A 14158-nucleotide genomic window follows, 5' to 3' on the forward strand; every position below is an offset into this window, starting at 1 on the left:
CTCTGCTTCTTGAATGTCATTGTTTCTGAACTTTCGGTACCTAACCTTCACAATGTCATATGATACAACATTAGTACCTAAAGCTGTACACATAATTTGGTGACATTTCTCTAGCTGACTTTTTGCAACAGAACTGGAAATAAATGTTGGTTCTAATCTGGTAATGTGATAGTTTCATTTCAGACACCTTGTGCTTAATGATAATATATTTTTACGAATTTCACAACACAGTGTTATAAAGCAAGTCCCTTTCTTTCAAATACAAAAAATCATTTGACAAAATATGAATAAACATGCTAACATGAACTGTCCACGCAGACAAAATTTGTGGCGGCGGGAAGCTTTCATTAAAACCCAATATATATTACTGATTCTGAAGAGTTTAAATCATGACTGCTCATTTTCGATACAGTTTTCTATAGAACCAGTATGAATTCTAGATTTTTGCTTAATTTTAAGATTGGCAATCAGACTTTCTTAATTCTTCTTCGTAATTTTGAATTATATTTGATATTATTATTACTTATATCCTTTATTATTAAATTGGAAGTTTTCAAATTTATGCTTAAAATTTAAGTGTATTTATAGAATACTTATATAGAATTATTTAAATTGCTAATCCTGAATTTCTATTATTTTAAAATGCTAAATTTTCTTATCAATCATCTTCATGCTTTCAATTACTTTTCTGTGTGATAAAAAAATGTATAAAAATTCATTAACTAAAGCAGTCAATGTGTACTTAACTGACGCTTTAATGTAATAAATATTTTTAAAAATCTTGCACCTCTACCATTTTTCATCGTCATGTAAGCATATGAACTTAATGTATCTAATTAAGGTGAATGTTATAATTTACAAAGACAACTATTAGACTTGCTGAACTTTTCACCACAAAACTTTTCAGAGGCAAACAGATATGTAAATGAACAAGTCCAGCAGATGGCATTTTGCAATGGTCTGAAACTTTCAAAACAGTGTGCTAAAGTGATGCATGCATCATTTGCAGCCATAGATTGGAAATTATTTGCAGATGCATTATTTGCAGCTATTGATTGGAAAGCTTAATGTATCTGTCTGGTTTGGGGCATTCTGTCATCAGTGGAGATCATGTACCCCATCATAAAAGTATCACATAGTGGTGTAATGGGAGAAGACAAAGCTGAGCATGTATCACAGTTAGGTTATTCTCCATGCTGACATCAAGTAGTTGAGCCAAATGTCAAGCTGATGGCCCTTTCTCCGTAATAATTTGACTGTGATGCTTTCAGATGTCTTTGCTGCCTTTTGTTTGGTCTTCATGTCCATTTTGTCATCAGTCACTGAACTTGTTCATTCAAACTTGCCAATTAATGCTCTTAATGTGTCTGAACATGCCTTTGGCCTATTTTTGAAAGTTCTAGGCCACCAAGTATTTCGCAGGTCTATGGTCACAAAGATAAAATATTTTGACTAAAAGACTCTTTATTTGAATATTGGTACATTTTGGTGCAAACAAATTACTCTTCAAAACTAACCAGAGTCATAAAAGGTTTCCTTTGGATCCCTGCACATGTGTGCATAATTTCAAGTCGCTAGCTCCTCCTGCTGAAGAGTTTTTATTCAACTAAAAGCTTGGTTATATCCTGTGAAGCACCCTATGCATCATATTCTGAAGGATGTTGACAATTGCAAAATGCCACATTTTGCACATGTCGCTTTGCTAATGTATATGATTATTCTGAAAGTTTCATGGCTATTGTTGTTAGTGAACTTTATAGCTTTCCTTGTCAGATGTTGTTATTGAATTTTTAAAGTCCCACCCACTTGTTATACAAAAATGTCGAGAATGCATCATTTATTATAATTAATGTGTCACTTAATATGATCATAATATTGCAGCATGGATTTTTTTTTTACCTATTTAAAGCCATCAGATGGTTTTTAATTTAAATCAACCTCGTCTGTGTTAATAAACTTCTTAAAAGCGTTTAAAATCTATAAATGTTTGAAAAGAATAATAATGAATAGATAAAGTAAAATATTAAAATGCTATGATTTTAGGCGTGATTAATGTAAAAATGTTCCATAAATAGATTTTGAAATGGAACAAACTGCAGAATGTCTTTCCTTAATTGACAACTACATAGAATATGTCACAACCCTCTTTCTAAATCACATTAAATTAAATTCTACTTTAAATACCAAATGCATAAATTCAACCAATAATTTAGGAATTATTGTAGAGGAAAGAATATTATATCCTTGAAATAAGGTCTAGAATTCTTCCCTGATGCAAATAAATTAGCTAGTTAAACTGTGTGATTCAGCTTTGCATTTTCGGGAATTTTAAAGGCAGTAAGAAAAGTTTTAAGTTTGTCAGTTTTAATGAAGTAGAAGACATAAATCCATTATCTTCATTTATCTTTATTAATTGTTAGGAATTTGAAGTTTTGGTGGGTATTTATATAAAAGATAAAAAATAATAGCATTGATGACAGAGAACAATATTTGCTGGTTGCTTTCCCAACTGTATTTAAGCAGAACATATAAAAATATTTTGAAGAAGAAAAAGATGAAATTAATGAGGACTAGTTCTGAGATGAAGTAGCATTTTGCATATTTGTATGAATGATATAATTTCGTTTAGGTAATTTCTGGAGACAAAATTAAACTGATTGTAAATGATTTTTGCTTAACAACTCCAAACAATTCAAAATTAATGAAATGAACTTCTTTCTAGTTATGTAAAATATGCATCATATAATATTTTAAATATATTTCTGTTTAAATAATTTGGTTAATGTGAACAAAATAGTGTTTGAAGAACATTAAACAATACCTATTGTATTATTAATTTAATTGATTTTGTCATTAAAAAATGGCTTTTTTTAAAGTTCAGATATACATTTGAAGTCAAATTAAATAGAAAAAAGGAATTGTAATAATTCTCATATTAATGTCAATTAATATCGGATGTAATATTGAAATATTACATTTTATTAACACATTTAAATTATCTATGCATTTTAGTTTATATGAATAAAATGTTTATCCAGAATATTTTAAATAATTTTTGTATTATTATAAAATTTTCAATCTGTTTAAATTTGCATGTATGCACCATATATGAAAATTTAATTTAATTTAACCTAAAATTTAATTTTCTGATAATTATGCTATATATAGATGTTTCTATACAAAGTGATATCAGCTTGAAACAGAAGAAGTCTCCTAGTTTTTATGATTCAGTCGGTTATCAGGAAGACAAAGTAGAGGCAGAGAAGTTTTATGATACAAGTTTAGTTGAGTCCTCAACAAATCAGAAAAAACAAGCTAATGCTTCAATATCAAACAGTTCTTCCAACAGTAGAAAAAAGTCTGCTGATGATGGCAAAGCAGATTATTTTCATTTGCCTCATAATCATGTAACTAAAGGTCCAGCTGGTATGAAGCACCTTGTAAATAAGCATGCTAACTTAAAATAGGTGTTGTCCTTTTTTTTTTCTTGCATGCAACCTGGGATTTATTTTCTGTTGGCTCTTCCTTTGCAGATTCTGTTTGCTTTTATAATATTTGCTGTTGTATTTAGCATGCACTGAATATTTATAGCTATTAAACCATAAATATGTAAATTTCCTCTTTATTTTATTATACAGTCAAGTCCACTTTTAATGAGCTTTTGAAATTTTGTTCTCTTGGTTGGTTGATATTGTTGGGTTTGCTTATAACTGTAGGATTTATATTAAATATACTGTGGGTTGTACCTTCTTGGAAACGAGGTACAACCCCCAGAAAGGAGTTTTGGTAAATTGGAATCACAGAATGAGGATTTTGGTAAAAATAAGACTTCATGCAGATTTCAATTATAAAATCGGAACTCTTATAATTCTGAAATTTTTGAAATGCCCATTAATTTAAAAATTGCATCTTTAATGCTAAGTGAATAGTTATTTTGGAGATGCTTTATATCATCGCAATGGTTAATTGAAATACAAGTTTAAGAAAACTTCTGTACATATATCAGATGATATACTCTGTTCAGTAGTAGAAGGAGAAAAAAAAGGGGGAAGCCAAATTGCAGTAACCATGGGGTATAAGTTAAAAATAATTAAATAATGAAAAACAGCTCAATCATCATAACATCCTGTGATTTAAAAAAGTCTGTAAGAGGTAAAATAAATAATAAAAGATTAAAAAAATTAAAATGATATAACTTTCATTTTTGAGAAAATGATTGTTTAGTTTAAATAATGGAAACTATATTTTAAATTAAAGTCCAAAATTACTTTATTTCATTCTGAAGCAGAGATTTCTTGCTATTCTGTAAAATTAGTAGTCTTTCATAATTGAATGAGTTGCTTTCTGTTGGATGTGTGTAAAAAACACAATCTTCTATATTTTTCTGTACCTTACTAAAATCAAATCATTTTCTGATACTTTATGCCAAGGGCAGTAATCTCTTGTCTCTTACGTTGTGACAATGGCATCAAGTATTGAAGAATGAGATTTGCGTTCTTTTCAGACTTCAAATGATCAAAGCTTGCATGCTTTTTCTTTCAATTTTTGTAAATTTGAATATGGCTGAACTTTGCTGAATGGAATGTGTAAATTATTTAAAGTGTGTTAACTAATATTTATTAAATTATTAAAGTACTACTAAATCAATAATGTTTTGTAAGGAAACATGTAAGATGCTTGAGTAAATGATATTGTAGAGGGCTTTCTGAGGAAAACTGGTCATATGAATGCTACACATAAAGAAAAGCCCAGAAAGATATCCTTGAAACCATTCCTTTGGTTGAGATTTAAAATAGTCTTGTTTTCAGTCATGAATAAACTTTTTTAAGTGGCTGCTACACTTTAAAAAAGTGGACTAGGTTGTATTTGCTGAATTTTCTTCCTGAAATGTTTGGCTTATTATAAATATGGGTAATTAAAATATTTAATGCTTCTCAGTGCTTCAAAACTTTTATTAGATATTTATCTACTTTCATTTTTTTAACTGGTTTTGGACTTTTTTAGTGCATTGTGACCAAATGTCTTTGGGTCTTGATGGTGCTGGCAGTTACAAAGTTGAAGGGAAAATGCTTCTGCTTCAACAGTTCTCTACTATACTTTTAAAAAGATTTTACTGTACAAAACGAAACTGGAAAGGACTTTTCTCTCAAATCTTGCTGCCTGCATTTTTTGTAAGCATTGCAATGTCTGTTGCTTTAACGGCACCAAAAGTGGAAGACCTTCCTCCTTTAGTCCTCAGTACATCTCAGTATTATAATTACACTCAGCCTGAAGGGAATGTGATACCTTTTTCAAGAAATGAATTAGATCTTGAATGCAATTGTGAAAGGTAAGTGATTTAATAATTATGTTATTAGTTGTTTAATATGTTGGAGTACATTTTTAATGAATATTCTTATGCATAAAATTTATTTTGCTAGTTTTAATAGGAATCAAATTATAAACATCATTGTGGTCTTTCGTATGTGTAACATAAATAAGAGCCAGTTTTCCTTAGAAGATCCTTCATGAAGGCATCTCCCTTAAGGCAGAGAGCTGTCAAGTTTCTTTACCATAATAATAAGTAACCAAATATGTTTAATCTTCATCAGAAAATTGGAATGTTATTTTAATTTAAATTTACTAGCCTCTCTCTATATATACATATATGCAGGAAGACTGTCAATAAAATTAAGCTTTTTCTTAAAACTCTGGTCTGAATACTTCAGAATTTTTTTCAGTTTACCGTGTATGTAAATATATGTGATGGAAGAATATGAAAGTTACATTGTCATTTGCCCTAGCTGTGCAAATTTATTGCATTTAATCATAGCAAAACATCTTTTAGGATGGACAGAATGGTATCTCAGATAATTTCTTACTGATTTTGTATAAGATATTGCACTCAGGGACAAAGCCGCTTAGGAATAAAAAAAAAAAAAAAAAAAAAAAAGTAAATAAAGGAGAAGAAGATGCATTAAGTATGAAACTAATAGAAAAAGGCATTGACAGAATGGCATTGGTACAAAAAACTGTCTTGCCAAGAGGGAGATCAACAAACTAAAGACACTTAGTAAGGGATATGACCTTCCCTAGTGGCAATGGATGTTTTGCACTGTCTATCCATTTTCATCACCGGATTATCTAATAGTTCTTGGGGTAAGAGTTCTCATTCTTCAAGGAGCATCTGTTTCAGTTATCTGGTGTTCACTGGGGGGTGAGGTGATTTCATGCTACCAGTGCTAAGAAGAGACTTCCAAATTTGTCACATTTCCTCTTCTTTAATTGAGTAATAGTATATAGCAGTTAAATGTTCAAGGTGTTTGAATTAGGCATGCAAGGTATATCAATATTTAAGGATGCAGACTACAGACTAGTGCTTCTTTAGCTTTTTTTCTTAGATGTATACTTTTAGTTGCAGAGTTTCTCAAAATAGAGTATAATATAATGAGAACATTTTCAACTTCATTAAATACAATTTCTGTAAATATATGCCATAATTTTTGTCATATTTTTCATGCAAAATTCTCAGAGGTATGTATAATTAGGAATTTCGATGAACTTCTATACCTTGTTTTGAAAATTTATACAGCTGGAAGTATTTAAAGAAAGAGAGTGAACTTTTTTTTTCTATCACACTATTAAACATTTTATATTGTTTTATGAAACAAAATAACAAATCCGTTTTTAGTCAGTTTTAGCTTTTCATTTCCAAAGCAAGCCCAGGAATGCTTTACTGTAATAAGTTACTTACCTATATAGCCATCATTGTTTGAATGTCTCTTTCTGATTTGGAATTTTTTATAAATCACTGATTCTATATTAAACTGCATTCATTATGTAGTTACATTTGATTTTCCAAAATCTGTGTTCATATTATTATTATCTTTAGATGGTCCAAAGATGCAAATTCTACAGAAGTTTCTAACACTCTTTTTCTGCCATCGGGAGTTGGTGCTACATGTGTTCTGATATCACCGTTCAATAACAGTTTTGATGAAAAAATGAATTTTTCTGCTCGTAATTATGATCTGCTGTCTGCCTTTTTTGAACCATCTTGTGAGAGTGTTTTTGTACCTGGTGTGCCATTTGACAATTTTGTGCCTCAGTCACCTACAAATATTCCACATATGTCAAACCTCTTGCCTAATATTACAACATTACAGTCAACAGGTAATTGCAAATTATAATGTCAGTTAAAAATCTGTATTTATTTTAGTTTAAAATATGAAATGTTATTTTGCATATTTCCATTTTATTGATGATAGTGAGATTTTTCTTGTGTTTTTAATTTTGAATATTTCTTACATGATAATTTTGCTTCTGTTAAATGAGAAATTTATGTGATAAAACTAATAAGCTCAATTAAATGAAATTGTGTTTCTTAAGAACTCGGTATTATAAAATACTATGCATTATATAACTGTTGATGTTTTTAAATATATGACATTTGTGCAATGATTTTTTGGTTCATCATAATATGAAAATTAATATTGAAATATATTTTAAGAACAGTACCTAAAATTTAAATTCTTAAAATGTTGGAAAAATTATATAATGATTAATAGTTGGTGTATAATGTATATCAACTTGTTTAAGTGTCATTTTTGCTGTTTTTTTATTTTGTATTTTCTTTGGTGTTTTGAATTCTGGCATATACTATGTATATTATGCTTTAGGAAAATCACTAGATCTCTATCAAATACAAATTATAATTAAAAAATCAAGCTATTTTGAAATATTTTTGTTTGTATAAAACTTTAGTCTTTTTTTAAATGTTAATGTTATAAATTTCCCTGTTTATTGGGAAAAGCATCCATTTTATTAATTTATTATGCATTATTCAAAAATAAATTTAGTGAAAATTCTCAGGTTGACTACCTCACATAGATGGTATTCCTTTGAGTATGAGTAAATATTGCTGTTGAACATTATGTCTTTAAAGTGTCACTGAAGACTAAAATTATCTAAAACTAAGGATAAGCATTGTAGGAAGATTTTGCTGTATTATATCAATATAAATAATCAGATGTGTACTTCCATAATAATTACTAAGATGTGTAGAACATTTTATAGAGTTGAATAAATCTGCAGTGAATTAATCTAAAGATAAATTATTTAATTAAAAAGGACTTTATTTTCTATTATATTTGACATATATGAAAAATATGAATATCTATATCTTACCAAAAATAAATAAATAAATAAATTCATACAAAAAATAAATTTTGCTCTGCTTATTCAAAAAAGAATATTGTAGTATTTTTTAAAGCTGTATTTCCCCCAAAAAATTCAAAATAAATTCTTTCTATTATATTAAATTTGAAGTAAAATGACTAAATCTATTGAAATACTCTTGAAATTGTTGCCTTAGTGTTGCATTTCATATGCTTAAAAAAAGAGTTAAACTGCATTTTGGAAACCTAATTTTTTAACAGAGCCTCCAAAAAGATACTATCCAAACTGCCACTGTTCTGATGATAAAACTGGATATGTGTGTGAAGATTATTATACTGATCCACCATCTGTGAAAGTGGTCACTAGTGATATTTTGCTTGATATCAGCAGACAGAATGAACATGAGTACTTCTTATACACCACTGGAATGTATAGATTAAGAAGGTAGCTGAAAATAAATTTCATCTTTTATTAAAACAATAATTAGTAATTTTTTAAGAAAGGAGAAAGAAAAAATAGAACTGTTCTGCATTTAGTTTTTGTATTTCTTTGTCTTGTTTATTAAAATATTTTCCCACAAATGTAAGTTAAAAGGAGTACACATTTTTATCTGCATTTCAGCATCTGTTATTCTACAATGTAATTATAATATAAGACAATAAAGTAATGTCTTATATGTAATTTTTTTTTAAAGTATGGCGTATGTAAGTTAATAATCATTGATAAGAATACATTTTAAACTTAGTTGTTTCTAAACTTTATTATGAATTAAAAATTATAGGAGATAAACATGCTATTATTATTGAATAAATATATTGATAATTTTGCATTAATATTTCACTATGTTTTTAATTGTCCATTGATAATAGCATGTTCATTTTGAAGCATTCGAATATTTTTCAAAAATGCCCATTATAAGAACTGAGTGAATGATGAAAACCTTCTTTTACAAACTAGCAAAATACTCCGTAATTATATTATATTGTTTTAGAACAACTAAGTGATGTTATTCTGAATATATATATATACAGTCAAAAGTCTGTAATTCGAACTCGTCGGGACTTTGGCTATTCTGGATTATCGGTTTTTCCAGATTATAGATAATCAATTTAAATCTGGTAAGATGGCATGCAGAAATTATAAAATTAAAAATATGAAATCGTAATTTATGAAATAAAGAGCAATTATGATCTAAAGGGTATTAAAATTTACAAAAAAAAAAAAAAAAAAAAGCTTAATATTTATTTGTTTACTTTATTAAACATTTCTTTCAATGCTCGCATGCGTAAAGCATACATTACGCATAGTCGAAATTAGAAAATTACAACCGTAAAACTATTTGATGTGTATTCGTGATATTTATAATGACGAGGAATTTGATTTAAATCATATCAAAGACGGAGTACATCGAGATGAAATACTACATTTAGTAAGGAATTATAAGCCGAATAAAATAAAAACATCTGCCCTGAAGATAAGGATAGTGCTGACAGATCAACTTGCAGTTCATTGCGCGCCGCGACGTCCCCCGCCCCCCGGCGGAGCAGCGTGAAATTGATAAATGGATTTTGAAATGGTTAGAGAAACAAAGGATATGCCTTTATCCATTTTTTGCAGCAATTCCACTTTTTGTTTGATGGACATCGAAACATGCTTTCACTTTGTAGATCCTTTGGCAGCTCCAGAATTGGAAATTCTTTTTGACATAATCGAAAGTTCAAGCTTACTTTTATAAAATTGCTCTAACAGTCTGCAAAAAATAATAAGCCGGATCGAATTAGAAGAACAACGCAATCTGCAAAATTAACTGAAATAGATAATTAGATAATTTTAGCTTAGCTTATACCGTCCGTTATACAGTAAACGCCCATGCATCGTAAACGCAACATGCGTTTAAGCATGCACAGAAAGTTCGTAGCTTTGAGGTCCGGATTATAGATCATTCTGGATTATGGACGTCCGAATTAAAGACTTTTGACTGTATATAAATCAGTTTTTCTAAATGCAGTTTCAATGTGGAAATATTAAATGACATCACTATGCTTCTAGAATTATAGAATATTGAACCTCTTAATGTTTAACAGACATGTATTTTTATACATAAAATTAAAAAGAAATATATATATATATCTGAAAGAAAGGTCAGTAAATGAACACCTGTTCTTCATTGCTAATTTGTGTTTAACCACAGTATGATTTATCCAAAAACACTAGCATAGAAATGTCAACTGTATGCAGAAAACTCTTAATGGACAGGACATGGTAGACAACTAACTAGCAGTATGCTCATTCTTTGTATAGTAAGGGATCACTTAAATAAAATTACCAACTTAATTGTAATAGAATAAGTGTGTGATATTGAATGCATTAAGAGTATGATGCTGGAAATCTACTAGGCACTAAAATTTATTCATCATGGGATGGAAAAAAACTTCTAGAAGGCCTACAAATGACATTTGATATTATCTGTAGTATTTCAGGAAGTTTTTTAGACTTAAATCAAAATTTAAATTTTTTAAAACAATGTTTTTTGAAATGGATGAGCATTTCATTGCAGTTGGTGGTCTACATTTCAAGCAGTTATTCCAAATTATCACTCATGGTTAATCAGTAATTACAGAAATATTCCAGTTTAATAAATTAATGTTATTCTTAATCATGAATGGGGCTTTCTACTAAATTAATTTAGTTAGTTACCAGTAATTACAGAAATATTCCAATTTAATAAATTAATGTTATTCATAATCATGAAGGGGGCTTTATATGAAGTTAGTGTAGTGATTTACCAATGATGTTCTTTCTTTTCAGACAGTTGGTTGAAACAGATTATTGATAATTCTAATTTGATTTCTTCCTGATTTTAAATGCAAAGCAATTACTTTAAAATTATATGCTTTAATGTCTATCTCATGAAGCAGTATTTTGAAAAATCATGTACTGTTTTATAAAAGTATCAAAGTATCATGTACTATTTATAAAGTATCAGTAGTGCTATTAATTGCTCTTCAACAAATATAATATTGGTTATGGGACATTGTATATATCTTTAGGAATAAGTTTATAATCTTTCTCATGTAAATAAGTTTCACAATATTGAACAGCCATAAAAGTTATGGTCATTTTTCATTTGACAGACATAAAAGTATTTTTGTTGTAATGTATTATGTTTTACCTAAAGATGATTAGATTTCTTTAAATCTAATTTTGGACAGGCATTTTCAGCGAAAATTGGTATGTTATTAAAGAATTATTTGCTTCTTAGGCTGAAAAGATATTTTGAATTGGAAAAATGTGTGGAATAGTAACTTAATAAATTAATTTGACAAAAATGACTAGGTTGTGTTTTGTAAATTCATATATTATGTACTTTTTTAACATATATCATACTAATATCATAGGTGTAGTTATAAGGTATTTCTCCCACTTGCCTAGCGTGCCTTCGTGGTGTAACGGTAGCATGCTGGGCCAGTATTCCCAGCATGCTACCGTTACACCACGAAGGTTCAGTCTGTGGTTCGATTCCCGGCAGTTGCATATTTTTCAACTTTTCTGCTTCTAATTAACCTAATGACTCTACAAGTGGCGCCCGAACTAAAAGGGTTGTGGGTGATGATTCTCTGCACCCAGGATTTGGCGACTAGGTCCCCTAAAACCCTAGTTGCCCTTTAAAAAAGGGAGTATATAAGGTATTTCTCCCACTTCCCTAGCGTGCCTTCGTGGTGTAACGGTAGCACGCTGGGCCGGTATTCCAGAGGTCCGTGGTTCGATTCCCGGTGAAGGCGGTTGCATATTTTTCAATTTCTCTGCTTTCAATTAACCTAATGACTCTACATAGTTATTAATTTTCTTTTTGTATTTTATTTATTTTTTAAAAGTATTCATAAAGTTGTGCATTATCTTCAAAAAGTTACTTAAAAAACTTGGTTAAACCTTTATTGACTTTTCGTTCTGCTTATGATCAATTTTGCTTTTTGTTGTGTATGTATGTAAAGAAAGTGTTATTTTCTTTCAACTTAAAACATGTGTATATCCATTTCAGTTCATGAACTAATTGAAGATCTCTTTTTTGATTTTTCAGGTATGGTGCATTTTCCTTTGGTTTGGTTAGAGATTATGTTCCGCCAAATTTTGGACAAAATGCTCCTCCACTTTTTCGGAAAGTAGCTGTTCGGAATGTTGCTAAGGTATTCATTAGTTAAATTATTTTTGCTTTCAGAACTTTTTCCTATGCGAAGGCAATTAATTTTGACTATAATTTTTCATTTTTTACAGGTTTGGTATAACAATAAAGGATATCATAGCATGCCAACCTATGTCAATAGCTTGAATAATGCTATTTTGCGAGCTAATCTTCCAAAATCTAAGGGTTATGCTGCAGCTTATGGTAAAGCAATTTTTATTTAATTTGTTTTTTATTTATTTACTTTAACATATAAAGACATCTTATTATTGTCATTTAGAGAATAAACTTTGCTAATTACAAATAAAAATCAGAAACACAGTAACACATTGTTGTTAACCAATAATAAGGTCTTTATTTCACTTTACTTCCTTGCAGGAGGTGAAGGAAGTATTGTAACAGTGAAAAATTTTGGGTATCATATTTCTATGGAAATATATCAATTTTGACTATTTCTGAATCCATTTGGATAATATATATATATATATATATACATTCATGACATTTGTATGTACAAGCAGATTAAAGAGCGGTTTTTACCAAAACAGATTGTAAAATGGATTCAAAAAGGATGTCAATGTGTGCACATATATATATATATATTGCATGACTCAAAAACAGTTAGCTGTAGACCTTTGAAATTTTGTACATGGGACTGCTGTAACCACTCGTTGTGCACCTCCCTTTTTTATTGCAATTGACAATACCAAACACACTCACACACACACACACCAGGGGCATAGCTAGAGTTTCCAGCACCCGGAGACAACTGAAGAATTTGTGCCCTTTACTGTGTGCCAAGAATGGAAAACATTTCATTAAAAAATTTCGTAGCATCAGTTTGGCGCCCCTTGGATGCTGCGCCCGGGGACAGATGTCCCCCCTTGTCCCATCCTATTTACGCCACTGACACACACATACACATATATATGTATTTGCAATCATTGGTCATAGTCATATACTTCCCCTTACATAAGTATTTTAAATAATGAAAATATTCATGTTTTGGCAGTGTCAAATATTAAAAAAAAGTTAGATCAATAACAAAATATAACTTTTAATGCAGACATCCAGTTCCTATACTTATATATGGGAAAGTTTTATACTCATTGTGAAAAAATAAAAATACTAAGAAGTTTGACTTCTGTATGATATAAATTGACCAGGATATTTAATTTCAAAGTTTCCAATTTTTGATGCAATTTTCAACTTGTCTCGAGAGATCAGTTAATTAAGTTAATTCAAGGAAATAATTTTAATTGGCCGTACAATAAGTCATATAGTGTCCACATCAGATTTTTGGTTTTATAAAAGTGTGTTGCTCGTCAGCATAAGAAAGTGATTATTTAAGATGTTATTTTATCTGTATTTCTTAGTAGCATTCTGTAACAAATTATTTTGTATCATGAGTGATAAATTAAATACATTCCTGATGTCCATTGTTTGCAAGATTTTTAAGTACATCTATACATTATCATCTACATCCAAAACAAAATTGAATGGTGATGATGAACTTTTGTAGTCATGCATAATTGTAATTTTTATGCATGTTTCATTGCTTTAATTTGATACAATAATATATCTTTTGAATATTGTGATATTTTTTGTATGCATCATTTTAAATTAAAAAAAGAAACAAAATAAAAATTGCCATGTCTTTTCAAATCGAAATTCATAAGTTCAGTTTTAATTTTACCTAGCGGTAATAATTTATTTTTATGAATTGGTACCATAAGTTATTACCATATAATTAATTATGTGTATAAGCTGAAAATGTTTATCATATTTTCTAGTAATGAAGCTTGGGTGTTGGCTTTTATA

At 29.2% G+C, this 14158-nt stretch overlaps 1 protein-coding gene across 3 annotated transcripts in view; it reads left to right on the forward strand.

Annotated features, from left to right (window-relative positions):
- The window catches only part of LOC118194990 (ATP-binding cassette sub-family A member 2-like), a 194361-nt gene that overhangs the window by 109479 nt on the left and 70724 nt on the right, over positions 1-14158 (forward strand). For 2 of the 3 annotated variants that reach the window (XM_085823222.1, XM_085823221.1), the window contains exons 29-34: positions 3169-3426; positions 5005-5329; positions 6872-7152; positions 8418-8601; positions 12236-12341; positions 12430-12541. In XM_085823222.1, the coding sequence (XP_085679348.1) occupies positions 3169-3426; positions 5005-5329; positions 6872-7152; positions 8418-8601; positions 12236-12341; positions 12430-12541 (1266 nt within the window). The remainder of the gene's footprint in view (positions 1-3168; positions 3427-5004; positions 5330-6871; positions 7153-8417; positions 8602-12235; positions 12342-12429; positions 12542-14158) is intronic. The other variant, XM_085823223.1, reaches the window with a different exon arrangement.

The sequence above is a fragment of the Stegodyphus dumicola genome, chromosome 9 (assembly GCF_044657685.1).
Source record: "Stegodyphus dumicola isolate Sdum_Otavi_A_Nest chromosome 9, ASM4465768v1".
NCBI classification, from domain to species: domain Eukaryota; kingdom Metazoa; phylum Arthropoda; class Arachnida; order Araneae; family Eresidae; genus Stegodyphus; species Stegodyphus dumicola.